This window comes from Podarcis filfolensis (genome assembly GCF_964270895.1).
Source record: "Podarcis filfolensis genome assembly, chromosome: 6".
Classification (NCBI taxonomy): Eukaryota; Metazoa; Chordata; class Lepidosauria; order Squamata; family Lacertidae; genus Podarcis; species Podarcis filfolensis.
In genome coordinates, this window is record NC_139609.1 from 85,041,683 (window position 1) to 85,069,001 (window position 27,319).

The 27,319-nt window shown below is 46.9% G+C and overlaps 1 protein-coding gene across 3 annotated transcripts; it reads right to left on the minus strand.

Moving 5' to 3' along the window:
- CTCFL (CCCTC-binding factor like) lies at positions 1-26,125 on the minus strand. Of its 3 annotated transcripts, none has more exons than XM_083618652.1 (11): positions 25,939-26,125; positions 21,156-21,611; positions 19,671-19,932; positions 17,646-17,813; positions 16,318-16,451; positions 15,015-15,135; positions 13,909-14,058; positions 8,022-8,182; positions 4,303-4,485; positions 3,232-3,349; positions 1-1,814 (listed from the first exon to the last, which is right to left on the minus strand). In XM_083618652.1, exons 1-11 carry the CDS (start codon positions 26,107-26,109, stop codon positions 1,681-1,683), a joined length of 2,058 nt encoding a protein of 685 aa, XP_083474778.1. In that variant the 5' UTR covers positions 26,110-26,125; the 3' UTR covers positions 1-1,680. The 3 variants fall into 3 exon arrangements, with proteins under 3 accessions (XP_083474778.1, XP_083474777.1, XP_083474776.1); XM_083618651.1 differs by lacking the exon at positions 25,939-26,125 and adding an exon at positions 25,261-25,921 and having other exon boundaries at positions 19,671-19,929; XM_083618650.1 differs by lacking the exon at positions 25,939-26,125 and adding an exon at positions 25,261-25,832.
- Between the last annotated feature and the right edge of the window lie 1,194 nt (positions 26,126-27,319).

Below are 27,319 nucleotides of genomic sequence, written 5' to 3' on the forward strand. Positions count from 1 at the left end.
TGATGTTCAGAAAAATCTTTATTGAACGTAAAAAGCCCATTTCCTCCCAGAGCAAACACTAACGTTTGCCTTAAAATGGTTGTACTATTACACTCTTATAAACTGTAGGCAAATCAAGACATCAGCATTCATTGCAGCTGCATCTCGTCTTTAAAAACGAGTAAACGTTAAAAGGAGAGAACACACCACCTCAAAGCATACTGTTATCACACCTTATTGCAATAAAACAAAATAGGCAGTATGAACAATTTAGGTTAATTCTGGTAACATCTCAGTGATGCTGCAGAGGTTAGCAATTTGCAAGGTAAAAACATTAACAGACTTGAATGCTGTTTTCCTTGCAAGGATCTCTGGTGCTTAGCTAACCATGAAGGTTGTCTGATTTTTACGGAGGTGGGATGGGTGCTGAGAATTAGTCTCTCCCACCTCCCATATTCAATTAATCGGCTCTATAAAACTGAATGACAAAATCGATTGCATGAGAACTACTGAGAAGAATGCAACTGGGAAAGAATTCGTGGGAAATGGTAGCAAGGCAAAATTAATTCATTTAAAGTGAAACTCATGCCAGCAAACCTCTGCGATACTGAAGGATGAAAGAATTTCTAACTGTTTGTGTGTGAGTTCTGTGTGACAAGGGGAGGGATGGGCAGAGCGGGCAAAAGAAGTTTCATTTCCAGTTCTGATTCCCATGTCGATAGACATAATACAACAAGTGTCGACATAGCCAAAAACCTAGGGTAAAAAATGTAGAAAATGTAATTATATCTTTCTACAACCTGAGGGCAATTGAAATAGAGACAGAGGATTATTGGACCCGGTCAAAATACAAACTTGAAGATGGCTGCCACTGTCAAAATGGCTGTGAACATGTTTTCCACACAAAAAAACGCCTCTCTCCGTAATTATCTTTGCGAACAAGTTAAACGGAAATACACGATATGCAAACTTGTTTACAGATTACAATAGTTCTGTGTGTTTTCTTTTCTTTTTCAATACACTTCAAAGGTAAAATGGGTGATTAGCGACAGGGTCTAAAATGGCTGGAGATTAATCGCTCAGAAAGCACTGCAACCTTAAATAAATTTTCTTCCTCTTTTCAGTCTGTTTATAGACTTACAGAATTTAAGCGGCGCAGCTGCCGATAGTTTTCTAAAGAGTGCTGGAGGTGTTATGATAGAGGCACTCCTTCTTGTGGGGTAGGTACACTTTGCCTTGTGGGTCAAGCAAGTTTCTGAAACACTGTTTAGCTTAGAAAGGATAAGGGGATGAGTACATCTGTTACAATACCGCTATAAACTCTCTTAAAAAATCACCATTGACTTCTGCCACATTTGCTAAAGAGATCTGGGATCCATGCCATAAAGGAATCCATTCAAATTGTATTATAATTCCAGCTCTTTATAACTAAACTTGTAACACTGAATGGAAGCTATTTGAAATCCAACAATTTATTCAGAGGTGACTTGTCCTTGGCGAGAGAGCCAGAGTTATTTGGAACGATTTTGCTGAGGCATTTTACCTCCACGAACCTACTCTTGACTTCCTGCGTGCCATTAACAGAACAATGGCAAAACGTAGGCAGTTTCAGCAACCTTCAGGAAATAATGCTCTACACACGAGCTTAATGCCTCGGAGGCCGCTGTATTTACAAGAAGACAGAAGAGGTGTTTAACCGCATCATTTGTCCATCGAGTCGAAGATCATCTCACAAGTCACTCCAGTTTTCTCGTTGTCCGAAACAACTTCCTTTTTCTCCCATGTTCCGGCAGGGATACGAGGAGCGTAGAATTGAGAGTTAACACAAGGGGCCCCTGGCGAGGGGGAGGAGAGAGAGAAAGAAGGACATTTGTGGAGAACAAATGCATACAGAGAAACATAGAAAGCTTCTTACTGTCCTTTTTTATTTCAATCTTTACAGAGAGAAACTATAGGACCCAGCCTCTTGGATAATGGCATTGTCCCAAGTGAATCCCCGCCTCTCCCACTCCCTCATTCCTCATTTCTACGGGTGCTGCTACATGCCCTCTGTCTTTGAGCTCTTTGCTCTCCTACTTTTAAGGCTCGCCGGGTTCTGGGAGATGGAGGGTCTGGAATGCTTTCTAATGAAAATGTGTGTGATGGCCTGGGATTCGGATGCTGAACCTGAGGAATCCCAGCCTGCACAGGAGTCCCCGCCTCCAGAACCAGCTGAGCCAGGGCTGGGGCATGAGCCTGAAGGGTCCTCACCTGTGCCGGATCCTCAGGTGCAGGCACCAGATGAGTCTGCTCTGGCTCCTGAGGTGATGGAGGACCCATTGCCTGCACGTACTCCACTCTCAGCCCCGTCAGAGGATGCTGAGGTTGCCTCTGGGTCCAGTAACCCTCCAGCCTCTCCTGAGCTGCAGAGGCTCAGGGCAGAGAGGAGGAGTGCTCACCTCCAGGCCAGGAGAGGCGAGTCACCAGAGGATCCGGGCCGCCCTATGCCTCAGGACAGATAAAAGCCAGCCAGCCCCAGTCCCGAGTTGCGGGAGCAACTTTGTAGGTTGCCAGTTCCTGCCTGAACCCTGTCCTGCTCTCCTGCCCTCACCGGACTCCCTGCCCTGCACCCAGCCTCAGCTTTTACGGTCTGCCTCCGTATTGCTCCTTCGACCTTGGACTGGACTCAGACCTCGCCTCTTGCTTGACCCACGGGACCAGCACGTGTCAGCTGGGTGTTGTTCTGGCTCTCCCATGATTTCTTAGCTTTTCTCCTCATCTGCCTCTGAGCTGCCATCTCCCTCAAACCCCTGTTGTAAATCTATACTGTCTTCCTCTTCCTCCTCTCTGGAAGGGTCAGGATGGGGAGGCGGTCTCCACCATTCCTCCTCTGCCCAGTCCCTGAAAGTAGAGTTGGAAGGGACTGCTGAGGGCCATCTATTCCAACCCCAATGCGATGCAGGAATCAGTTATAGGATCCCTGACAGATGGCCCTGATCTGTGCATGCATGACTGCAACTGGAGCTGCACGCACATAGCCCTGTCACATAATAATATGTGAAATATATTGTATATAGTTACGCTAATATATATGCTGGTATACAATGAGACCTTTTAGGCCCAGGCCAATTTCCCGTCTCCCTTGCCAAAATAATAAACACATGTTGCGTGTGGCTGTGTGAGCAGAAAGCTGCATGCTCGCAAGTAGCAACTCAGCGCAATCGCAGGACGTGAACCATCTCCCCTTTCACCTGAAGTCACCTCAAAGATTACCTCCTTCTTTGGTGTCGCAGCTGGACCCCTTGTTTTCTTTCTTTTTATTCTTGTTCCCTTTGCTAGGTTGAACGGTCCTTAACTCGCCACACTTTTCAGCATGCTTGCGCATATTATTCTGCTCGGAATAAGGGATAAAAAACACACACCAGGATTCACCTATCTAGTATATTATGCACAATATCCATCCGTCTGCCTGCCTGTCGAGAGTTAGGGCTTATAGTCACCGATTCAGTGAATTGTATTAGGATCAACGTCAGTTAGGATCAATATAATTCAATGAATTATATAACTTAGGATCAACATTTGACCAAGATTTCTGCATTGTAGGCGGCTGGACTGGATGAGCCTTGGGGTCCCTTCCAACTACAGATCTATGATTTAGGCACACGGTGGGGATATACACATGGAAATATTAAATTTGGTTCTGAAAGGTCATGCGTAACAAGGTAACAAGTGCCCCCTCAACTGAGTTTGTGGGATTTGACATAGATTTGTTCCACCCTCCCTGTTCTTTTTTACTAGTGTGTGCTATATTTTTGAAATATAAATAATAATACGTATTCATTCCTGATAACATAAACATTAAGATTCACCAAACGGCTCTCTTTTACTGATTGAGTCCTTGTTTCTTAACTGATGCATTTCTTTTGCATTTTTGGGTATAATGCCACAATACAGATTTCTTATGGTTTTTCTGTGTTTTTCTCTATTTAATTCTGCTGGATCTGACTTTTACTGGATTCCTTGGAAAAGCAAAGTGTGCACGCATACACACACACACACTCTGATCCAAATGTGTCCAGGGGCCTACAAAGGTTGGCAGCTCCTGGTTTATGATAGCATTGCCTGCTTGGACTGGCAGTGCCTCTATCGGGGTCCTGATGCCCCCCTCTGTCTTGATGCCAAACAAAAAGCACAACAGCAGCTGAAACTGCCACATGGCTGAATTTTGCAACCCACACCAGATATTTTTTCGCTATTGTGCTTGTATGTAACCCACGGAGCACACACAGTTCTGGATCTGTTTGATGGGAGAGACATCTCCTTTACTAAGCAAAGTCAACTCACCCAACGAGAATAGCCTTTGCCACATTTCGGGCATTTGTACACTCTTGGCTGAAAACTGGAGTCGTGGTACTTCCTGAAATGGACCATCAGGAGCTGTTTCTGTCGAAAGCGTTTGCTGCAAGAGACACAGATGAAGGGCTTCTCGCCTGTGTGTGTCCGTTTGTGAATAACCATATGGCGTTCCTGGTGGGGAAGGAAAAGGAGGAGGACTGACTGGAAGGAAAGCCAAGCGTTTCAACAGCCACACCTGGAAATGTACAGAACCAGAAGAGGGATGAAAAGGGCGGAGGAGAGGTTGGTGCCACGGAGGCGCAATCTCCGACTGCTTGGGAAGAACCCTGGAGAAGAAGGTACTTAAGACTGCTGTGGGGACTTTCAGTCTTGGCAACTGATTCATGTGACAAGACCTACCAGGGATGCTATGCTCATTAAGCCGCCAAGTCTGTGCAGATCGTGTTCTTGCTAATCAAGAGTTAACTCCAACTTGCACGGTGTGATTTACTGCCGGCTCACTCCTGACACCTACAGAGCTACATGCTCCTTGTGTTACAGAGTTGAGCAAGCTCTCCAGTCTCATGAGGGCTTCCTGCATGCGTTCCCTGAACGCCACTGACCCTATCTGCTCCAACCCAGGTGTGTCTGCTGACCCCACCCCATGAAGGTCACTCATTTTCAGCAGGACTGAATGGGGAACAGAACTGGAGCCACACTTTGGGAGGTCCTTGCCACAGTGCATCTGATGGCACATTCACCCGCTATGTGGACACGACTGTGCAGGCAGACCCACCCCTCTGCTTCAGGGGCAACAGCAGCAGCACCTATCAGCCTCCCTTGGATGGCATTTTAGTGGTGGGCAGGCAGTGGTTTCGCTTTTCAATGGGAGCCAAGCTCAGCTCCCATCTCCAGTGGCCAGCCGCCATCTTAAATTTAACCAGCATCCAATGCCCCCAGCCTCTAGGCTGGGTTTTATGACGTTATAGATCTATAGGCTGGGGCAATGCATTCTGGGCAGGTACAGATGGCGGATGGGAGCTGCCTGCCTAAAGGAGGAGTGTGGGGCCCCAGCAGGGAGGTCAAGTTGGTGATGGGCTCTTCTGAGAAACTTGGAAAACTGATAAATAGGGCATTTGCTGAGAAATAATCTGAAAAGCCCAAATGAGCAACTAGCTGTCCACAAGGACCACATTTTGAAGGACTAGCAACCCTGGATTTCTCCCTTATTTCCTGCATGGACCTGGATAAAGGCAAAGGGGACTTTACCCCTTCCAACTCCTATGTGAACAGCATTGCAGGCAGGCATGGGCAAAGGTCTCCCGTTGCATCCTTTGGTAAAGGTAAAGGTAAAGGTAAAGGGACCCCTGACCATTAGGTCCTGTCGTGACCGACTCTGGGGTTGCGGCGCTCATCTTGCTTTATTGGCCGAGGGAGCCAGCGTACAGCTTCCGGGTCATGTGGCCAGCGTGACTAAGCCCCTTCTGGCGAACCAGAGCAGCGCACGGAAACGCCGTTTACCTTCCCACCGGAGCGGTACCTATTTATCTACTTGCACTTTGACATGCTTTTGCACTGCTAGGTTGGCAGGAGCAAGGACCGAGCAACGGGAGCTCACCCCGTCACGGGATTTGAACTGCTGACCTTCTAACTGGCAAGTCCTAGGCTCTGTGGTTTAACCCACAGCACCACCCGCGTCCCGCATCCTTTGGTACTCGCTGCCATTTGCCTGTGTCCTGCTTCATGTATATGTAAGAGGGAGCAGGAGAGCATAAGGTGAGGGACAGAAGCGAATTTAGCCTCCGTTGCTGTTTTCCGTGGGGAGGAGAAAGCCAAAGAGCCTTTGCCCATGCCAAAACACAGGAAGTGGCTGAGGTGCAATGTTAAGTGCCAAGGAAGCTGCCTTATGCAGATACAGGCCATTGGTCCATCTAGCTCAGTCTGTCTACACTGACTGGCAGCAGCACTCCAGGATTCCAGGCAGGGCGTTTTTCCCAGCCCTGCCTAGAGATGCTAGAGATTGAACCTGGACCTTCTGCATGCAAAGCAGGTGTTCTGTCACCCTGATCCAATGAAGTGTCTTTAGGAACAAGGATACAACGTTGGGGAAGTAGGAGGGATGAAAAACTGCTGGCATCTGTAACTTGGCCCTATTTTAATGCCTGTTTTCTACTACTCGAGAGTAGAAAGAGCACGACTGGAAAACTCTTGCTTTAGTTCCAAGTTTGTTTCAAAAATAAATTAATCGTTTGAAAACACACACGTGTACACTAATCTCATTATTTGAGAATGCCGGGACCAGTTCAAACAGAAGTAAAAAAAAAACAAAAAAAACACCCAGTTGTGTTGAAATTAGTAATGCAACAAGACAAACAAATAAATGCACCGTGGAGAACTGGTTCTAGTGAATTTATGCATTTTAATTCCAAACTCTCTCCCAAAGTCAGGCAAAGAGGATGAAGCATGCATAATTCGTTCATTTCTACATAGGCGTAAGCTAGGAAATGAGGAAAGTATGTACTCTGCTTTTCATTTATTTATTGGTATTTATTTAGGTTGGTGGAGATACGATCAGAGAACATAATGGGGGCAAATGTCCGAGAGCCAAATAACACATATGGTGGGAGGGGAAACTTGCTTAAATAGGACATTTTTATTCTGAAAACAAAGCAACCACAGAGATTCAATCCAGAATGTGTTTGTGAGGCTACTCACTGCTTTCCCTTCAGTATAAGGGGTCGTATCTAATGCTGATGGGAGGGCGTTCCACAGGGCGGGTGCCACCACCGAGAAGGCCCTCTGCCTGGTTCCCTGTAACCTCACTTCTCGCAGTGAGGGAACCTCCAGAAGGCCCTCAGAGCTGGATCTCAGTGACTGGGTGCTCTAGCACTTTCACAGCCTTAAGTTAAAGGTAAAGGGAGCCCTGACCGTTAGGTCCAGTCGTGGATGACTCTGGGGTTGCGGTGCTCATCTCGCTTTACTGGCCGAGGGAGCTGGCGTACAGCTTCCGGGTCATGTGGCCAGCATGACTAAACCGCTTCTGGCGAACCAGAGCAGCACACGGAAACGCCGTTTACCTTCCCGCCGGAGCAGTACCTATTTATCTACTTGCACTTTGATGTGCTTTCGAATTGCTAGGTTGGCAGCAGGAGGGACTGAGAAATGGGAGCTCACCCCGTTGCAGGGATCCGAACCACCTACCTTCTGATCGGAAAGCCAAAGAGGCTCAGTGGTTTAGAGGCTCACAGCCTTACCACAAAGCAATTACAAAAATCTGCATACGGCAAATCTTTTGTCCTACCACTAAGTTACAGCTCCTTCTGAAGCAAACCAGCTTTTAACATATTTCTAGCTCCTTTAAAAACAGGAATCAATTAATTACCACTTGATCACATGCCAATATAATTTTGTCCATTTTCATTCTCGCGGTTCAAATATTATTTCTGGCATGTGGCAGAGAGAAGCGGCTTCGGATACAGAATTTCTCCTCTGATCATGGCGACAGCGAGCATATCTGCTCTTAGAAGCACATCAAAAACTGCAATACTTAGTATAAATATCCCCTGCTTCTTGTACCAGAAAATCTTGATTTTTTTTTTTTTTAAATGTATAGGACTTTAGCGACAGACTGTGGCGACAAATATTTGCATGGCGATCAAAGGAAACACATCTCCCACAGCAAACTAATCCCATCAAACCCACATTCAGACCCCGACTGTCTTAAATACCTGCTTGCATGCGTAACTGCACTCGTCACATCTGAATCTCTTCTCATTTGTGTGGGTCTTCTTATGCTGTCTGAAAGCGTAGCGCTCGTGGAAGACATTTTCACAGTAACTGCACTTCAGCGGCACTTCAATATAGGAGTGGAGGTTTCGCAAGTGAATTCCTAAGGAGAACAGCATCATCTCAACAATCCTTTCGAAAGATGGAGGGGAGCTTCTTCTTTTTTGAAAAGTATTTCTACAGATTACCGTAGTTTTCTGTGTATTTGTCAGGGAACTGCCATCGGGAGAACAGGAGGTGAAGGGACTCCCAGAGGTTGAGAGAGACTTATCAGCTGAGGAGGGAACCAGCAGGGGGAGGGAAGGAGCTCCAAGGGAAAGTGAGTCGGAGGGAGGGCTCAGAGACACTTCCAGCGAAAACAGTGGGGAGGTTTCAGGACCTCCTATAGGGACACCCACTCCTCGCCGGAAACTGTCACGCCGAGAGTCCAGAAGGCGGGTTTCCGTTAAGGAGCTTTTATGCTGGAAGAAATTCCGTAAACGCCCACTGTCGGATTCTACCAGCGACTGACGGAGCCATGCTTAAGAGCTCCGTCGCAGACAGAGGTTTGCGTACATAGCCAAACTCTGAGGGACTAGGGATTTTACGCACAAGCAGCTCATCATCCCATCACAGTATTAGACGCCCCCATGTATAAGATGCCCCCTATTTTGGGGGACTCAAATTTTAGAAAATGGGGCGAGATGGCACAGAGTTGTTGAGCTTTTTTTAGGGAGGACTGCCAAAAATCGCTCACCTGCATCGCAAAATCCACCTCTCATCTGTCCCCTCACTCACCACATTGCCACAGCGTCAGCCAATCAACAACACCCCTTGACGCAGCAACCAATGACACGCCCAATAGCCACTGACAGCCGCGGCAGCAACCAATCAAATGTCCACCCTATGCACTGCCCATGTATAAGACGGCCCCCACTTTTTAGCATAATTTTTAAAGGGAAAAACCTACACGGAAAAGCATGGTATTTTCCCAGAGAGTTTACATACCCAGAGTCTCCTTGAGCAGATTCATTGATCCAGCACAGCTGAAGAACTATGGGCTTCCAAAATCCAGCCTCAGATAGAGACCGACGCAGAAGCCACGAGACCACAATTCTCACGGTAGCAAATCCAGATTTATCGCTGAGTGTACAACTCAACAGACTTGCAGCAAATCATACCTCCACAGCGAGAGCATCTGCATGGCATACCTGTTAGTTCTACTCTGGCTTTTTAAAGGTTTGCACATAAAAATGCAGCGTGTGAAAGAGGCCTTACCTCCTTAGTAGGTCGTCACTCATTCTCTACCCCTAAAAGTTCCCCCATAGCAGTGGTAGGCAACCTAAGGCCCGTGGTCCGGATGCGGCCCAATCGCCTTCTCAATCTGGCCCACAGACAGCCCGGGAATCAGCATGTTTTTACATGAGCAGAATGTGTCCTTTTAATTAAAATGCATCTCTGGGTTATTTGTGGGCCTGCCTGGTGTTTTTACATGAGTAGAATGTGTGCTTTTATATAAAATGCATCTCTGAGTTATTTGTGGAGCATTCCCCCCCCAAAAAAATATAGTCCAGCCCACCACATGGTCTGAAGGACGGTGGACCAGCCCATGGCAGAAAAAGGTTGCTGACCCCTGCCCCATAGAGCTATTTTTACCCTGCTATGCTGGCACAACGGCCCTCTAGGAACAGTGGTCTATATGCCATGCAATCTTCTTTTAGCTCACATCTCAGCGTATAAAGCCGCAGCTATGACAAATAACCACCAGGGGTGTTGCAAACATTCACAGAGCTTTTTAAAAAGGGAGCGCCTGTCATCAGATGCTTGCAACCAGGAACTAGGAGGACCAATCTTTGCTCAGCTTCATACTAAGCAGGGCTGGGCTCTCCATGATGCTAAGAACCTCTTCTTCCTTATCCTGCTCCCAAGAGCCCAGAATAGCTACCTGGGGCAGCGGAAGGTGGCAGGCACTCCACGTCCCCAGTACAGCATCCTTCTGCCATTCCACCATTGCCTCTCCTTGCCCTGGGCCTTTCGAGGGTAGGCACCAACAGCAGAGGCAGTGGAGAGCTCTGAAATGGCCTTTGGAAGCGCTCAAACCAAGCAATCGCAAAAGCTCCAGCCATTTTGGGTTGAGCAAAGGGCTGCCCAGTGCATCCTTAACGGTACCCGATTGTACAGTCTTATAACATTTTAATTCTATAGTGGCCATTCCAAATGTACTTGCAAAGCTCCTAGTTACCAGATTACAACAACAACAACGAAATCCCTGCAATGAGGGGCTTTTTTCACCTTCAAATGGAAAAGGGTCTGATATACTGTGCTTTGACTTCCACCCCAGCCGCAAAGCAAACTCGGCCATTGCAATAAGATCCCTTTGCTGTAACTTGTGTTATGATTCTCTTGGATTCAAAAATAATAATTCTGCTACACTGGCTTAATGAAATTTAAAAGCAGCCAGGGCTTCCAAGACTCGTATAATCAATTAGTGTTTGCTATGCAGATATAAGAGTTCAGATGTTAATGGATGCTCTGGGCCAGACCCATGCGACAATAAAAGCCCACAGAAGAGACTCTCAACAACTTCAAAGGAAGCATTGCCTGAATTGATTTTCATTGCCATTCCACGTCCTCTTTCAACTCTCTGTGGACTTGTGCTAAGCGATGCAAAAATAGGAATAAAAAAAATTACCTCCACCAAAAAAACAAAAATGTTCCAGGAAAATACAGAAGTTGGGAAGCCAATGTTTCTATGATCTGCAGCTGAGCTATTCAGACCTTTCTGCAAATTGAAAAGGCATGTTTTGATTCTGTTTTTCAGTAGAATAATCACGTCTACTAATAGCGATCTCTGCTCTCCAAGCATCCTTAACATACAGCTCCCAGAATTCTTGTTAGCGGTATGATACTGCTTTAAATGTGCCATGCGGGTGGGATCTTTGTTTCAGGCCTCACCTCTCCTATATTCTCTTAATTCTGCCCAATGCCCAACGCCGTTTACCTTCCCGCCAGAGTGGTACCTATTTATCTACTTGCACTTTGACGTGCTTTCAAACTGAAACGAACAGAAACGCCATGTACCTTCCCGCCAGAGCGGTACCTATTTATCTACTTGTGTTTTGTGCTTCTGAACTGCTAGGTTGGCAGGAGCAGGGACTGATTCGAACCGCCGACCTTCTGATCAGCAAGTCCTAGGGTCTGTGATTTAACCCACAGCGCCACCCGCGTCCCACAATAGGCATGTGTTATATTCTGCCATTTCTATTCATAGTGTCTTACAATTCCACAGGGAAAAACGTACACTCAAAACCAAGGTTTAAGTGGGTTCATGAGACACTCACCAACCCCAGTCAGACTGGAAATTATTCACAGAAGATAAATAAATACACAAACACACACAGGTTTTCCATCCCCATAATGCTAGGCTGGCCTAGCATTAAGAAAAAGCACCGTCTTCAGCTGTTCCTCCACTTTTGATGAATTTCAAGGAAGGAAACCTCAACTTAGCTTTATGGGTCCCCATCCCACCCCCCCTTGTCAGATTAGCAACATTGCCCAGGACCCACACCAAAGACACGCTTTCATTGACTCTGGGGATTAGCACGCAACCACAAATGTTCCTGCAATTCAGAACCGCCACAAGGTGGTGCCAGTTCTCTTTGCTACAAACAGAAGAAAAGTTGCCTAGTCTCGCGGGCCTTGTATTGCTCCTGCATAAAAACCTCCCTTGGAATAATCGGAAAAGCTAGGGGTAGCAGAGTATGGGGATGCAAAGGCACCCACAACTGCTGGAGTATGCCAGAAATTAATAAATGGTAGAATTCAGGTAATATTTAGAGTACACGCTTGGGTTGTGAACGTGATCTGTGCGGGAGGCACGTTTGCAACCTGCAGTGTTCGCAACCCGCAGCGCCGCGTCTGCATGGGTCGCGATTTGGTGCTCATGCGCAAAGTGTGATTTAGCACTTCTGCGCATGTGCTGAAACCCAGAAGTAACCCATTCCGGTACTTCTGGGTTTTGGCGCATCCGTAACCCGAAAACGCGCAACCTGAAGCGTCTGTAACCCGAGGTATGACTGTATTGAAGGGAAGACGCCAGACCTCAGATTTAAAACAGAGGCTGAACCAATTCTCCTGTTTGGGAGATCAGTGATAGCAATGCCATTAAGAACTGGAGGAGAACTAAGTACCTGGGCCATTAAAGAACAATTTACCAGGCAGGGGCTGCTGCCTGTTAGTCAACAGAAGGAAAGGCAGCTGGGAGAGTGAGGTCACACGGGGAAAATGTGCCCTCTTTGAAAAACAGAGGGGAGGGGAGACAGATGGGGAGGAGTGGCTTGCAGCAAGCATCCTTGGGAAGGAGGAAGGTGGAGCCGGGCCCCCCAGGTAGAACCACCTTGGCAGGCTGGGACACGGAGACAGCATGTAGGATGCCTTGGACTCCAACGTTGCACCGCTGTGGCAAACAAGCCCCTCTTGAGATCACGCCCTGAACTCTCTCCAAAGCAGACCCAGGTGCAATAATAGTAATAGTAATTATTATTATTATTATTATTATTATTATTATTATTATTATTATTATTTCTACCTCGCCCTCCCTGGCCAGAGCCAGGCTCAGGGCGGCTAACACCAATAAAATAAAATCACAGTAAAAACGTAATAGGGGGGGAAAGAGGGAGAAAAAAACCCCAATTTAAAATACAGGTAAAAATGCAATTTAAAATGCAGCCTCATTTTAAAATAGCTGATAAATCAAGAACATAAGGGAAGGGAAACATAAGGGTCAGACCGAGTCCAAACCAAAGGCCAGGGTCTTGCAGGCCCTGCAGAAACATGTCAAGTCCTGCAGGGCCCTAGTCTCTGGTGACAGAGCGTTCCACCACGTTGGGGCCAGTGCTGAAAAGGCCCTGGCCCTAGTTGAAACCAATCTAACCTCCTTGAGGCTCGGGACCACCAAAGTGTTGTTATTTGTGGACCTTAAGGTCCTCTGCAGGGCATACCAGGAGAGGCAGTCCTGTAGGTACGTGGGTCCTAGGCCGCATGTGTGCAATAAACCCTATTTCTTAAAAGACACTAGTCTCCGCTGTGCCTTGATTTCCCAATGGAAACACAATCCTGGGGACGCCCTGGAATCCTGCTCCCGCTTGGCAGAGATTGGGGGAGGCACGCCACTTGCGTAACAAGGCTGGGTCAGACTAGTTTAGTCTACACTTGCCATCAATGGCTCTCTGGGATTTCAGACAGACTTCTCTACTAGTGATACCTGCAGCTGCCCAAGGCTGAACCTGGGACTTCCGCATGCAAAGCAGTTGATCTACCGATGAGTAGACTGGACTACACCTGTTTGCATTTAGGAAAGAAAGTAAGAAGTTCTCCTGGAAGTTCACCAGCTTTTTGGTGCAATCCCCCCCCCCCCCCCCGCAGATACAATTTGTGTATGCAATTGTGTCTAGCACACACATTCCTGCAAAGCAATTTATTTGCTTATATCCTGCTCTTCAGTGAAGCTGCTCTTCAGTGAGTATTTTCAACCCCAGAGCTGGAAACAAACAAACAAAAAATAAGAGAAATGTTGATGGGAGAATTTCATAAGCATCTTGGACTCAACTGATTTGTACATGCATAGGAATAATGCTTGCTGGCCTCTTCAAAAAGCCTTCTTGCTGCTCTCATTTGAGAAATCAGGGTTTGCCTGCTGCAAAGATTTCAAGCTAGGTATTCATTTGGAACCAATGAGCCAGATTAACACTATATTTGGGGCAGCAGTTTCTTAAGTTAAAATGATGCCAAGCCTAATACTCCATTGATTTTAAAGAACACTTAAAAAAAGAGAGAGGTAATGGGACTTACTTAAATCACCCTTTCTGGCCACAGACGTGTTACAGTGCGGACACTGGTATTTTGGCACATTTTCCTCGTGTTTGTGCAACATGTGGAACTTCAGAGTTCCAGCCTGAGTGAACCTGGCCTTGCAAATCTGACACTCAAAGGGTTTTTCACCTGGGAGGAAAAAGATGGAAGATGTGAATTAGCAAGCAAAATGTCACAGCTGAAAACTGCGGTGATGTTCTACACATGCACTTCTTTTTTGTTTTACTCCTGATTTTACTGCTGTTGTAAATGTCAGGTGTGTATTTCTCCTCTACAGCATCTTTAACATGTATTAATTCCATTTAGATTCCAAGATTTCTGCTTCCAGAGGTTTGTCTGCTTGATTCATCCCATAGTAATCACACGGAACGGGAACATGTGCCACATAATACTCGCAACACGTCACAGAATCACAGAGTTGGAAGGGCCACGAGGGTCATCTAGTCCAACCCCTCAATGTAGGAGTTTTTTGCCCAACATCAGGCTCGAACCCATGACTCTGTGATTAAGAGTTTTGTGCTCTACCAACTGAGCTATCCAACATAGTAAGTGGTATATAAGTTTCGTCAATTAATTAAGTAAGTAAAACTTAGCTGAATGCCACCCATTGATTTTAATTTACCCAACGAGAGTTTTAGATTCAGGATGCAAGCTTCTAGGTCACACAGAACCCTTCCTCAACTTAATGTTGAAGAGAAAACAACTATTTCTGTGCAGATCGTGGATGTCACCCAGCTAACTCATACCTGTAGTTGGAGAGTGTGATTTGGAGCCAACACTTATCTAGGATATAAACAGGACATGTTGGTAGGGTCTGAAGTTAAGCCTTGGTGTTCCACCGGCAACGCCAATACCCCTATCTTGTTTTTCATTGGCCCTGAGTTGACTTCTATCCTGTTGGCACTGAGCTTGCTATCGAAGACAGTTCTGTATATTTCCCCTCCAACTGTTCCCCAGGGAGTTTCTTGCCCTTTCCTCCTTCTACGGCCCAGCACTGTCTAAGACTCTAAGCTCATAGAGGAAGGCATCGCTCCCCTCCTTCAGTGAAATATTTCCATGACAACTGTCGCATTCCTAATTCTTACCGGAGTGAGTGACCATATGCCTCTTCAACTTGTAAGTGTCCCTGCTAGCATAGGTGCAAAGGGTGCAGTTGTACGGGCGCTCTCCTGTATGCGAGCGAATGTGACGCTTCAACTTGCTGGCCTGTGGTTACCGACGGAAAGAAATTAAAAAGCATGATAGCGCCAGGCACCCTGCCAGAACAACTCATCACTAAAAAAAAAATTAAGTTCGCTACTACAAGTGTTATAAATGTCAATGATTGCCATCATGACAAATGGTTGGAAATTCCAAACTTTTTCTAAAAAAAAATTAGCTTTAGTTTTCCCCTGAGCTGAGAGTAAACTGGTGGAACTCACCACTTCATACTACAGAATGATAACCCGGTTGGCTTTGTATCTGTTTTTAAGACTGCATGTTATTGCCAAATGAAACAGATTAAGTTACAGTGGTACCTAAGATTAAGAACTTATTTCATTCTGGAGGTCTGTTCTTAACCTGAAACTGTTCTTAACCTGAAGCACCACTTTAGCTAATGGGGCCTCCCGCCGCCGCGCAATTTCTGTTCTCATCCTGAAGCAAAGTTCTTAACCCAAGGTACTATTTCTGGGTTAGCGGAATCTGTAACCTGAAGCATCTGTAACCTAAGGTACCATTGTATTTTTCCAGGTAGTTCTGGGGAATCTGTGGCCTTTCAAATCTTGCTGGACCTCCCATCGTCCCTGATGGCTGCCTATGCTGGCTGGGGCCAAGGGGAAGTAAAATCCATGACGTTTTTCAGTACAGTCGTACCTCGGAAGTCGAACAGAATCCGTTCTGGAACGTTCGACTTCCAAAGCGCGGCTTCTGATTGGCTGCAGGAAGCTCCTGCAGCCAATCGGAAGCCATGGAAGCCCCGTCGGATGTTCGGCTTCCAAAAGAACATTCAAAAACACTCACTTCCGGTTTTCAATCGTTCGGGAGCTGGAACGTTCGACTCCAAAGGCATTTGGGAGCCGAGGTACGACTGTACAGGCATAGATGAACCAACAACCTGGCTCCCTATGAATCAGCACCCTCTGTTCCTATTGCCGTCTTATTTTGCATTGTCTTGTTGGCTGTTCCCACTGGCCTGCCGCACATAAGCCACCTGCAAAGCTTTAACCACATAAATGCTGCAAACGAATAGCGAACGTCGCAGTCGAAGGAATAAAAGTGAGCGCACCCATTGCAAGTGGCAGGTGCGTCTCTCAGAAAGCGTCCTTCCCTCTGAAAAGCAAAACAGAAGCCTGTCCTCTTTACCAAGGACGGCACTCGAAGCGGTTCTCCTGCAAGCGCCGCACTTACCTCCACACTACAATAGTTGCAGAACGAGCACTTGAAGGGCTTCTCGAGGGTGTGCTTGTACCGCCGGTGCCGCGAAAGCTCCCCGCTGGTCACAAAGGCCATGTCGCATTCGCTGCACTTGTACGGCTTGGTCCCTGTCGGGAGAAACCAGACGTGAGGAGGGGGCTGTCGGCGGCTGCTAGCCGGGGCGGCTACACTCTGCCCCCGCAGCTGAAGGCAGCGATGGGTCGCTGGGAACTGAAAGAGGGGAGAACTCTCTTGCTCTCATGTTCTGCTCGCTGGTTTCCCATAATGAGCATCCGTTTGACACCCACGAGAGCAAGATGCTGGACTCCACTGGACTACTGCAATGCACTCTACGTGGGGCTAACTTTTTTTTTTTTTTGCATTTTATTCATTTGTTAACATTCTTACATTATATCGGTAAATGTTGTCATATTACATTACAGGACTTAAGGTAAAGGTAAAGGGGACCCCTGACCATTAGGTCCAGTCGTGGCCGACTCTGGGGCTGCGGCGCTCATCTTGCTTTATTGACCGAGGGAGCTGGCATACAGCTTCTGGGTCATGTGGCCAGCATGACTAAGCAGCTTCTGGCGAACCAGAGCAGCGCACGGAAACGCCGTTTACCTTCCCGCTGGAGCGGTACCTATTTATCTACTTGCACGTTGACGTGCTTTCGAACTTACTATAATTTCCAACACGTATACATAAATTATATACAAATTTTATATACCTAGAAAGAAAATGAAACAAAACAAAAAAAGAGAGAAAAAACAAAAAACCCCAAAATCATATGCATACCCACACACTAGACTTCCTGTCTTTCCCGCTGTATATTCCTTTTTTTACAAATGAATGTACTCTTATTATTGTATATTTCTTTACATATTATCTAATACATTCCTATATCAATATGCGCTCTTAGTCTTATTTCTCAACTCAGTCTCATTCCAGCGTCAATCAAATGCTAGCACAGGTAGTGAACCTTTACTGTATTTTTGAACATATGTTTTTTATCTATCCCACTTTCCCATAAATTTTTGTTTTGAATTGCCTCTCAGGGTATTTCTTAACTGCGCCATTTCAGCAAATTCTTGTAGCTTGTAGTAATGCCAGTCCATTATTGTCAGGGCTTCTTGTTCCTTCCACCCCTTTGCCTCACGTTGGGCTAACCTTTGAAGGCGGCTCAGAAACTGCAACTAATCCCGAATGCGACAGCTAGACTGGCGACCGGGAGCAGCCGCCCAGGACCATATCACACCAGTCCTGAAAGATCTATGTTGGCTCCCAGTTTGGCTCCCAATTTGTCGGAAGCCAATCCGTACCTGTGTGTGTGTTCACGTGGTTACGCAAGAGGGAGACGGTCCGGAATGCCTTAAGGCACAGGTGGCAGAGGTGGGGCTTTTCCTCAGAGTGCTTTTTCACGTGGCGATGAAGGCCTGATGCGCTGAAACAGGCGAACGCGCACAAACTGCATCGGTGCAGCGCATCCCCTAGGAGAACGCAGCTGGTTTCAGGTCAAATAAGCCACAGACAGGATCCTCTGCACCACTGGTGCAGAAGTTAAAACCATCTCCTCCACCCCCATCGCGACTCACCCTGCAAAGGCAGTTGCCTCTTTCTGGGGCGGCCTTTCCGTGAGTCAGCCTGCAAATATTTCCTGGTGGCCTGGATGAGCTGAGCAAATTTGTCCTCTTCGCCATTCATGCCCACACAAACAATCTTTCACTAGCTCCGAGTTTACCAAGGACATTTCCTCCACAAAAGTTAAGCCCAAACAGGATAAAAGTAGTGAACTTTCCCCTTCCTCCACCGTTAACTTCTTTCTGCCTTAATAACAAGCACTATGGAAACAACAAACCGCTCGGTGGGCTGAGGGCACATATTATGAACTGCGAAAGCATGTCAGCAACAAGATGCAGGCACTTTTAATACGGCCACCCTCCGCCTCAGTGTGAATCCTGTGTTCCCCTTCACATGAGAACAGCCCTGCTGGATCAGCCTAAAGGTCTATTCAGTTCCAGCCTCCTCTTTGGACAACAAAATGTCTCTGAGAAGCCCACCGTCAGGGAACTGTTACTCACCAGGGACTGGCATTCAAACAGGTGCTCCCCCTGGTTTTGCAGCTAATATGACCCCCCCTCGCCCCCCGTTTGAGTCCCACTGGCCTGTTGTCTTGACTAACACCAGGCACTCTGGACAGCTTTCAACATATATAAAAACATAATGAAACATCAAACATTTAAAAAAGCTTCCCTATACAGTGGTGCTCACTGGAAGGACAGATCCTGAAGCTGAGGCTCCAATACTTTGGCCACCTCATGAGAAGAGAAAACTCCCTGGAAAAGACCCTGATGTTGGGAAAGATGGAGGGCACAAGGAGAAGGGGACGACAGAGGACAAGATGGTTGGACAGTGTTCGCGAAGCTACCAGCATGAGTTTGACCAAACTGCGGGAGGCAGTGGAAGACAGGAGTGCCTGGCGTGCTCTGGTCCATGGGGTTACGAAGAGTCGGACACGACTAAACAACTAAACAACAACATACAGTGGTACCTCGGGTTAAGAACTTAATTCGTTCTGGAGGTCTGTTCTTAACCTGAAACTGTTCTTAACCTGAGGGACCACTTTAGCTAATGGGGCCTCCCACTGCTGCCGCACGATTTCTGTTCTCATCCTGAAGCAAAGTTCTTAACCTGAGGTACTATTTATGGGTTAGCAGAGTCTGTAACCTGAAGCGTCTGTAACCTGAAGCAACTGTAACCCGAGGTACCACTTCAGAAGTCAGCTAAAGGTTGTATAGTTACTTATCTCCTTGGCTCGGGGTTTGCATAACTCCATGCCCTCCAACATTTCTCCTATGAAAATAGGGACATCCTAAGGGAAAGCAGGACATTCTGGGATCAGATCAGGAACCGGGACGGCTTCTGTAAATCTGAGACTGTCCTTGGAAAACAGGGACACTTGGAGGGGCCAAAGTACTATGCATGAATGAATAACTATGCATAAGAAAGAACAGCAAACCAACGACATCCCATAAAACAGCGGTTCTCAACCTGTGGGTCCCCAGATGTTGTTGGACTACAACTTCCATCATCCCTGAGCTCTGGCCTTGCTAGCTAGGGATAATGGGAGTTGTAGTCCAACATCGGGGGACCTACAGGTTGAGAATCGCTGCCCTAAAAGGTGCCCAAGTAGCTGTCCAACTGGATCTGAACAAGGGTCTACGTACCCCAATTTCCTAACAACAGTCATCCAAACTGCAGGCACCATCAAAGAACCAGAAGCCCTTACAACAATCTGTATTTACACAGGAAGTGCAATATACACTGTTGTGCAGGCGACTCTTTACCTTCTTCCTTCTGGACTCTGTTCCCGTGGGCTTTCGTGGCAGCATCGGTACTTGTCATGACAGGACGCTGTTTTGACGCGGGTGCCTCGTTCAGGTCCTTGTTTTCAGAGCTGTGGCACAGAGAGGCAACCCTTTTCATTCTGTCGCTCAGAGGTTTTGCCTCCTCCATTGCAAGGGAACGGCCGATTCCGTCTTCCTCCACTACAAAGAACTGCTGGTCCTTGCCACCAGCTGTGATTGCATATTTACTTCTATCCTTCTGCTTTTAAGACAAAAAAGGAGAAAGAGCATTAACTCAAAATTTGACGAATCGTAGGCACACAGCACACAGCTCCAGACAGGTGATTCACTTCTCGGCCTTTTGGCCAAGATCAAGCGTAGTGTGCAGGCTGATGATTCCATCCCAGGCAAAAATTTGCGGAGAGCGTTGGAACTCTTCTTAAGTCACGACTCCTAACACTGAGCACTGCCTGGCAGGGCTTAATGCAGCAGAGGAGCTTCTGTTACACTTGCAGCAGCTGCTGGGCATTGTGACCAGGGTAGCGGGCAGGCAGACTGCTGTACCAGCACATGACAGCAGTGGGGCCAACTTGAGATCCAATGGGTTCTAGGCTGGATGCAAAGCACAGTAGCGAGACTAAGGGTACCTAAAGGTAAAGGGACCCCTGACCATTAGGTTCAGTCATGGCCAACTCTGGGGTTGCGGCGCTTATATCGCTTTACTGGACAAGGGAGCCAGCGTACAGCTTCCGGGTCATGTGGCCAGCATGACTAAGCCGCTTCTGGCGAACCAGAGCAGAGCACGGAAACACCGTTTACCTTCCCGCTGGAGTGGTACCTATTTATCTACTTGCACTGGCATGCTTTCGAACTGCTAGGTTGGCAGGAGCAGGGACCAAACAACGGGAGCTCACCCCATCGTGGGGATTCGAACTGCCGACCTTCTGATCGGCAAGTCCTAGGCTCTGTGGTTTAACCCACAGCACCACCATTTTTAAAAGGAAATAATTATAGGAAATACTAAAGAGGAACTGTATTTAAATCACCTCCCTCCCACATAATAATAATAATAATAATAATAATAATAATAATAATAATAAATTTTATACCCTGCCCATCTGGCTGGGTATCCTCAGCCACTCTGGGTGGCTCCCAAAATAATATTAATAATAATAATAATAATAATATGCGATAAAGCATTAAACATTAAAAACTTCCCTAAACAAGGCTGCCTTCAGATGTCTTCTAAAAGTCAGGTAGTTGTTTATTTCCTTGACATCTGATGGGAGGGCATTCCACAGGGCAGGTGCCATTACCAAGAAGGCTCTCTGCCTGGTTCCCTGTAACCTCACTTCTCGCACTACCATTGGTTTCAATTTCCTTGATTAAAATCAACCCGCCCTGGACAGAAAGCCAGTGCAATCCCCTTTGCTTCCAAAAGGTCAGAAGCATATTTATATCCAAGTTCTCCCACAGCTGCCTTACCGACTGGACATGAACCCGAAGGGCATCCGGGGTCTTCTCCGCTGACCTTTCACCTCCGTGATTGAACGCCTGCACTTCTTTCAGGCCGTGGGTGCGCACCCCTTCCGTTTCATGGATTGCATAGAAAACCTCCGGCAAACTTATCACCAGGCTTTCCTCTTCTGCAGCTTCGCTCTGTGGGACCACCTCCAAAGGATGCAGGATGCTTGCCTCTCGTTGCGTCAAGGTGTGCTGATGGGCAGGAGGAGCCCCCTCTAAATCATCCTCACCTTCCTTCAAATGTACCGTCTTCAGCAAAATGAGGCTTTTCCCTCCCTCTCCTGAAGAAGGGGGAAGCTGCGTATCTGAACCCTCTTCCAGCTGTCCTTCTTCTCTGCCAATCTTCTGGACCCTTTCGGAACCTTTGATTTTAGTGAACTTCTGACCGGGTTCTGCGTCCTCCATTGCAGGGCTCAACTAAATATTGTAATATAAATAATTAGAAGTCACTTGAATGCTACCAGGATGCTACCAGGGAACGGATGCTACCAGGGAACGGATGCTACCAGGGAACGGATGCTACCAGGATGCTACCAGGGAACGGATGCTACCAGGGAACAAAGTTTCTCCAGGTTAGAGAAGCACCACGGAGGTCACGGGGCCAAAGCAGTCCGTCCTTCGCAGCTACCGACCCCAGAGGTAAGAGGGGTGTTTGGAGGGAATGCTTAAAAGAACCGGGTGGCAGGCCGCTTGCAAGTCGGGGAAGGGGCTCTCCAGCCCTCTATTTTTCACCCTCCCCCAAAACAGAACTTTGCTTAAAAAAACAGGGGGTGCTGAGTTGGGATCCCCCTCCCCCATGTTTAGGCCATTTCCCCGTGTTTTCTGCATCTGTTACTTTCAAAAATAAAACCTAAAAACTTGAATGTCGATCTCATTCCAAAATGAATGAAAGGGGTTAAGTTTGCTGCATGTACTGTATTAAAAGAAAACATCATGAAAATGATGTATAGATGGTACTTAACCCCACTAAAATTGGCAAAGATCTGCCATATGAATGATAATATATGTTGGAAATGTAGAGAAAAAGATGGTACCTTTTTTCATATGTGGTGGACGTGTCCCAAGGTGAAAGACTTCTGGGAAAAGATTTATAATGAATTAAAAAAAATATGTTGAAAAATACATTTATTAAGAAACCAGAGGCCTTTCTACTTGGAATAATAGGAATGGGATTGCCCAAAAAAGATGTTAAACTATTTTTGTATGCCACCACAGCGGCAAGACTGCTGTTAGCTAAAAATTGGAAATTCCAATGGTGGAAGAATGGCAGATGAAGATGTTGGACTTTTTGGAGCTAGCCGACCTGACTGGAAGAATCTGCGACCAGAAAGAAGAGGAATATCAAGAAGACTGGAAGAAATTTAAGGACTATTTAACTAAATATTGTAATATAAATAATTAGAAGTCACTTGAAAGTACCAAACAGGCTGAGGATTAAAATAAGATTCAATTGTAAGTAAGTTGGATTTAGAATATTAAGAAAAAAGAAGATAGGTAATTGTTGGAAATAATTTTAGTTGAAGAATGATATTGGAGAGCTGTTATATGCAGATACAATGAAATTCAGAAGGGAGGGATTCGAGGAAGTCAATTAACAATGTAAGATAATTTGGGTTTTTCAAGTGATATGTGTTTAATATTTTTTTGTTTTCTTTTTTAGTATTGTAAGGTGTCTTCTCTTGTGTGTTCTTTTTCTTTTTTCTATGTTATATTTGTGAAAAACTTAATAAAAATTATGGGCGGGGGGGGGGGGGGGAGAGAAATGACGGTACAGGTGCAGGATATAAATTGTGGCTGATGGGTCCACACCGCTTCCTAAACCAGCCATGGGAACACACAGGGTGCAGAGTAAACGGGAGTGTGTACACAGCCTAAATTCCAGACTGGTGTTTGTTGTGGAATTGTTGCTTCTAATGCATGCAAAGGTTTTTTTGCTGGAGCTTTTGTTTTGTTTTGTTAGCATCCAGTGGGAAAACACAGGCATGGCACCATCCAATCGACTGTAAACAACATGCAGGTATTTGACAGCCCTCTTCCCCAAATAAACACAGATGCATCATTGTGGAAAGGATAAGGTTCAACTAAACATCCTGTACTCACACTGGACCCATAGTCCATTGCATCATTTAGTACATGCACATACAGTCTGAAAGCAAGACAGAAAAGCAGGTATTTTCAAAAGCCCCACACCCTAATTTCCTCTGCCTTCTGTCCTCTACCCATTTCCCTTCTGTTGGATTCACCCAAAATGCTTTTGATACCAAATTAGAGCTGAAAATTCCAACTAGTAATCCTAATCAAATGCCAGGGATAATGCACCCTTTTATTCAGTTCCAAACTATCCCCAAATCATCTGTACTGTGCTACGACCCTGAACCTCTTCTGCCAACTCACACAGCCCCTTTTTCCTCAGCTACAAGTTAATTTCTGATTCAGGCTCCACTTTCTGAGTTTGTTCAGTTGCCTGCAATAAGTAAAAAAAAAAACAATCCCGCAAATGAACACACAGGAATTGTGTGTGTGTTGAAAGAGATGGGTTTCTTCCCTCCTTCTAGTTAAGTTTTTATATTAACCTTCAGTACATTAAAAACGCTACCAAAAATCTACAGAGGCTTGTGTGCATTTTTGAAAGGTGGCTCTAATCTCGTAATCCAAACCTAAACATCTCACTTTAATAATTTCTCTCTTCGGCTGGAGGATCCCCAGCCCAGACTATCCTTCTAATGACACTGCCCACCAAGAATTTATTACTGATAGCAACCTCTTCAATGCTCATCTTGCATATGCGCCATCCCATATTTTGCTCTCTTTTTCCCCCCTAAACTCAAATACAGCACTCCCCCACGGTAATTCCTCTACCTGACTTGCAGTCCCCGTATTATCTCAAACCCTAAACCTTTCTAATTCCAATCCCATCCTGAAATATTGCTTCCCAGCCCCCGGACACCTTTTAAGAACGTAAGACAAGCCTGAAAAACTGGCCAGTAGCCCACCTAGTCCAGAATCCAGAGCTCAGAGCAGCCAACAAGATGGTTTGTGGGAAGCCTGCAAAGCAACAGCACTCGGCCTTTCTTGGAAGTGAGTGCTGCTAACTTCCTTATTTATTTGTTTACTCAACTGGTTTAGGCCTCCCATCAACATGTTCTCTGGGCCTACTACAGAAATGATAAGAAAATCCACTGTACCCACTGGCAACAGTGTGGCTTATGTGGTTTTTATTTTGATTGTGTATTTTTTGCTTTGATTGTGTATTCTTTTGGTTGTGAATCGCCCTGCAAACTACTGATGAAGATTGGTATACAAATTTAATAAATAATAATGTGCGCTGACTGTACATGCATGCATGCTTTTTTGCTCTGTGCACATAGACTAGCACATTGCGACTGCAAATCACGATCTGCGCCTGACTTCACATCAATCCGTGCACACCTTGGATCAATGGATTACACCAGATCTTTAAAAATGTGAGGTTGCTCAAAACCCATTTGTATTGAAATCAGTAGAACATGCTCCAAAGGCTTGAGACCGGGAAGATCCAGGCTGCAGACCTATGCACGCTTTACCCAACAGGAACAAGCCCAACTGAATTCCGTGGGCCTTACTCTTGAGTAAACACGCATTTGAGATTGTAGTATTTTCCGGTCCGATTCACCGGCATCATGGTGAGTGCCCACAAGATTGAAACCTGAGTGCTTGATCCCCATACAGATTTACTCGGAAGTAAATTCCACCAAGTTCAAGCACATAATCCTTTCCCCACGCTTACTTAGGGTGAAAGCTTACTTCCAAGTAAGCATGCATAGGATCGGGGCCCCACCCTGCATCTTTCTAGTCTGCTCCCGTCCCATTCTTTATCTGGGATGACGGGATCACTCCGATTCCCTCGAAACCCGCCCCCCAAAAAAATCCCCATTAGGAATCGCAAATTCCTTTCAACTCTCCATTTGTCTCTTGTTCACCGCTGCCCCACTCTGCAATTATCATCCATACCCGGCATCTCACCCCTCATTCCCTCCCTGGATCTCACCCCCTTGGGCCTGCAGGGGGCCTCCCCTTCCGTCCTCACCCCCCAAGAAGCGCCAGACGCCCCCGCCTTCATCCAGCAGGGCGGGCCGTGTGCGCAATCCGCGGGGATCTGGCTGGTCTTTCCCGGCTGCCTGGCGCAAGCAAACGTTGCAACAACCAGCGAGCCCGGGGATGCGATGCCAAGGCGCGCGCCAAGCAAACTCTGCAAGGCATGATCAGACATCCGAGGGCAGTTTGCACAGGTCCAGCTGCGCCTCTGCAGATCCAGGCACGCGGCTCGCCATTGATGCGAAAGAAGCACTATCCTGTGCCTAGGATCGCGGCTGCCCGCCTGCAGCCTCACTTGCTCGCGGAGGCGCCGTTTAAACTCAGTGGGGCTTGCGCAGGGTTGGAGTGCAAGGTTGCAGCCGCAGTTAACTAGGAGTAAAGTGGCATGCGGTGTAAGCGGATTTGCTTGGGGGGAGGACAAAACCCTGTGCGCGCTTTAAATCCCGCATCAATGGGATTGCGCCTCCAAAGGACGCCTGGGTGGGTTCAGGGATGCGGGAACCCAGATGTCGTTAGGCTGCCACCATCCCAGAATGGGCAATGCTGGGAAGGCGAGTACACCAGCTGGAAGCCGCAGCCTCCCCGTCAGCCGCTGCAAAAGACTTCTGCAAGTGGATCAAGGGCCTACCACCAAAGCTATGCACATTTTGCACGGGGCGCACAGAACCGCGAGAGACAACCTGAGAAACCGCTCAGCTTGCGTGCCTGGTGAGAGTAGGGGAGCAACTGGAACAGCCTCAATCAGTCTGGCATTCTCCATATGTTTCGGACTGCCTGATAGGAGTAGCAGAAGCAAACCATTACTCCTTTTAAGGGCAGGGAGTCCAAATGTTGCTCCCATCAGCCCCTGCCAGTGTGATCAGTTAATCCTGGCTAGAACAATGAGCCTTCTGCACGGCAACATTCTCGCAAGCTCCACTTGTTCTCTTTCTGTGGCATTCCCAAGCAAAGAGCTGCCTAGCCTCTTTCCTGTTACCTATTTGTGAAATTAGTCCCCATTAGTCCGTGTTTTGGAGGCAGCAATAACTAACGTCACAATTTTCTTGACCTTCGCCTCTGTTTTCTAAGTGTTTCCATTTGAAATCACTTCTGCCGGTTTGTGTTGAAATGGCCTGTTGGAAGATATCCCCAGAGAGGGAGAAAAAGAGTTTTATAAGAAAGAAAATTTAACTGGCCAGTCCTCTGCAAGCCTTGTCACTCACTAGCTGCTGGTTTTTATAGTTGCATTGATCTGTATTCTAGGAGGTTGCCTAATGCAACTCAAAATGGTGAGTGGATCAATCCAGCACGTAAGTGGTCCTGTTCTCAGTGGTTGGTGGCCTCACCAGTCCTAGTTGCCGTATCTGTTTATGATACCCTGCTTGCAGATAAGAGAAGCAAGGAGCCTCAGGGCGCATGTGAAAAGAACAGAAGAAGAGCTCTGCAGGACCATCTAGTACAGCATCCTAGAGGGATGCGGGTGGCGCTGTGGTCTAAACCAATGAGCCTCTTAGGCTTGCCAATCAGAAGGTCGGCGGTTTGAATCAGGGCTGTAGCTGGGTGTGTGTGTGAGGTGGACCCCCACCAGGGGCGCAGGTGGGCCCCCCACAAAATTAGCTAAAATATGTCCATAAATATGTCTATAAATAAAAATATTGATTATTCTGTCATAAGAAAAGGTTTTAAATAGAGGGAGAATTGAATGGGGGGGGGGAGTTGGAAGAGAGGCGGAAAGAAGAGCTAATTTGTCTGTGGTTAGGGGGCGCAATCTGGACGGTTCTGCCAGGGGCGCAAGATCACCTAGCTGCAGCTCTGGTTCGAATCCCCGTGACGGGTTGAGCTCCCGTCGCTCTGTCCCAGCTCCTGCCTACCTAGCAGTTCGAAAGTACACCAGTGCAAGTATATAAATAGGTATCGCTGTGATGGGAAGGTATATGGCGTTTCCGTCCGCTCTGGTTTCCGTCATGGTGTTCTGTTGCGCCAGAAGCGGTTTAGTCATGCTGGCCACATGACCCAGAAAGCTGTCTGTGGACAAACGCCGGCTCCCTCAGCCTGAAAGCGAGATGAGTGCC

Coding starts and splice junctions, on each gene's coding strand:
- CTCFL (XM_083618650.1), bottom strand. CDS start 25,443: ATGTCTGATCATGCCTTGCAGAGTTTGCTTGGCGCGCGCCTTGGCATC. Junction 4,486..8,021: donor GCAGTTACGCATGCAAGCAG/GTATTTAAGACA, acceptor CTTCCCCACCAG/GAACGCCATATGGTTATTCA. Junction 3,350..4,302: donor GCAAAGGCTATTCTCGTTGG/GTGAGTTGACTT, acceptor TATTCCGAGCAG/AATAATATGCGCAAGCATGC.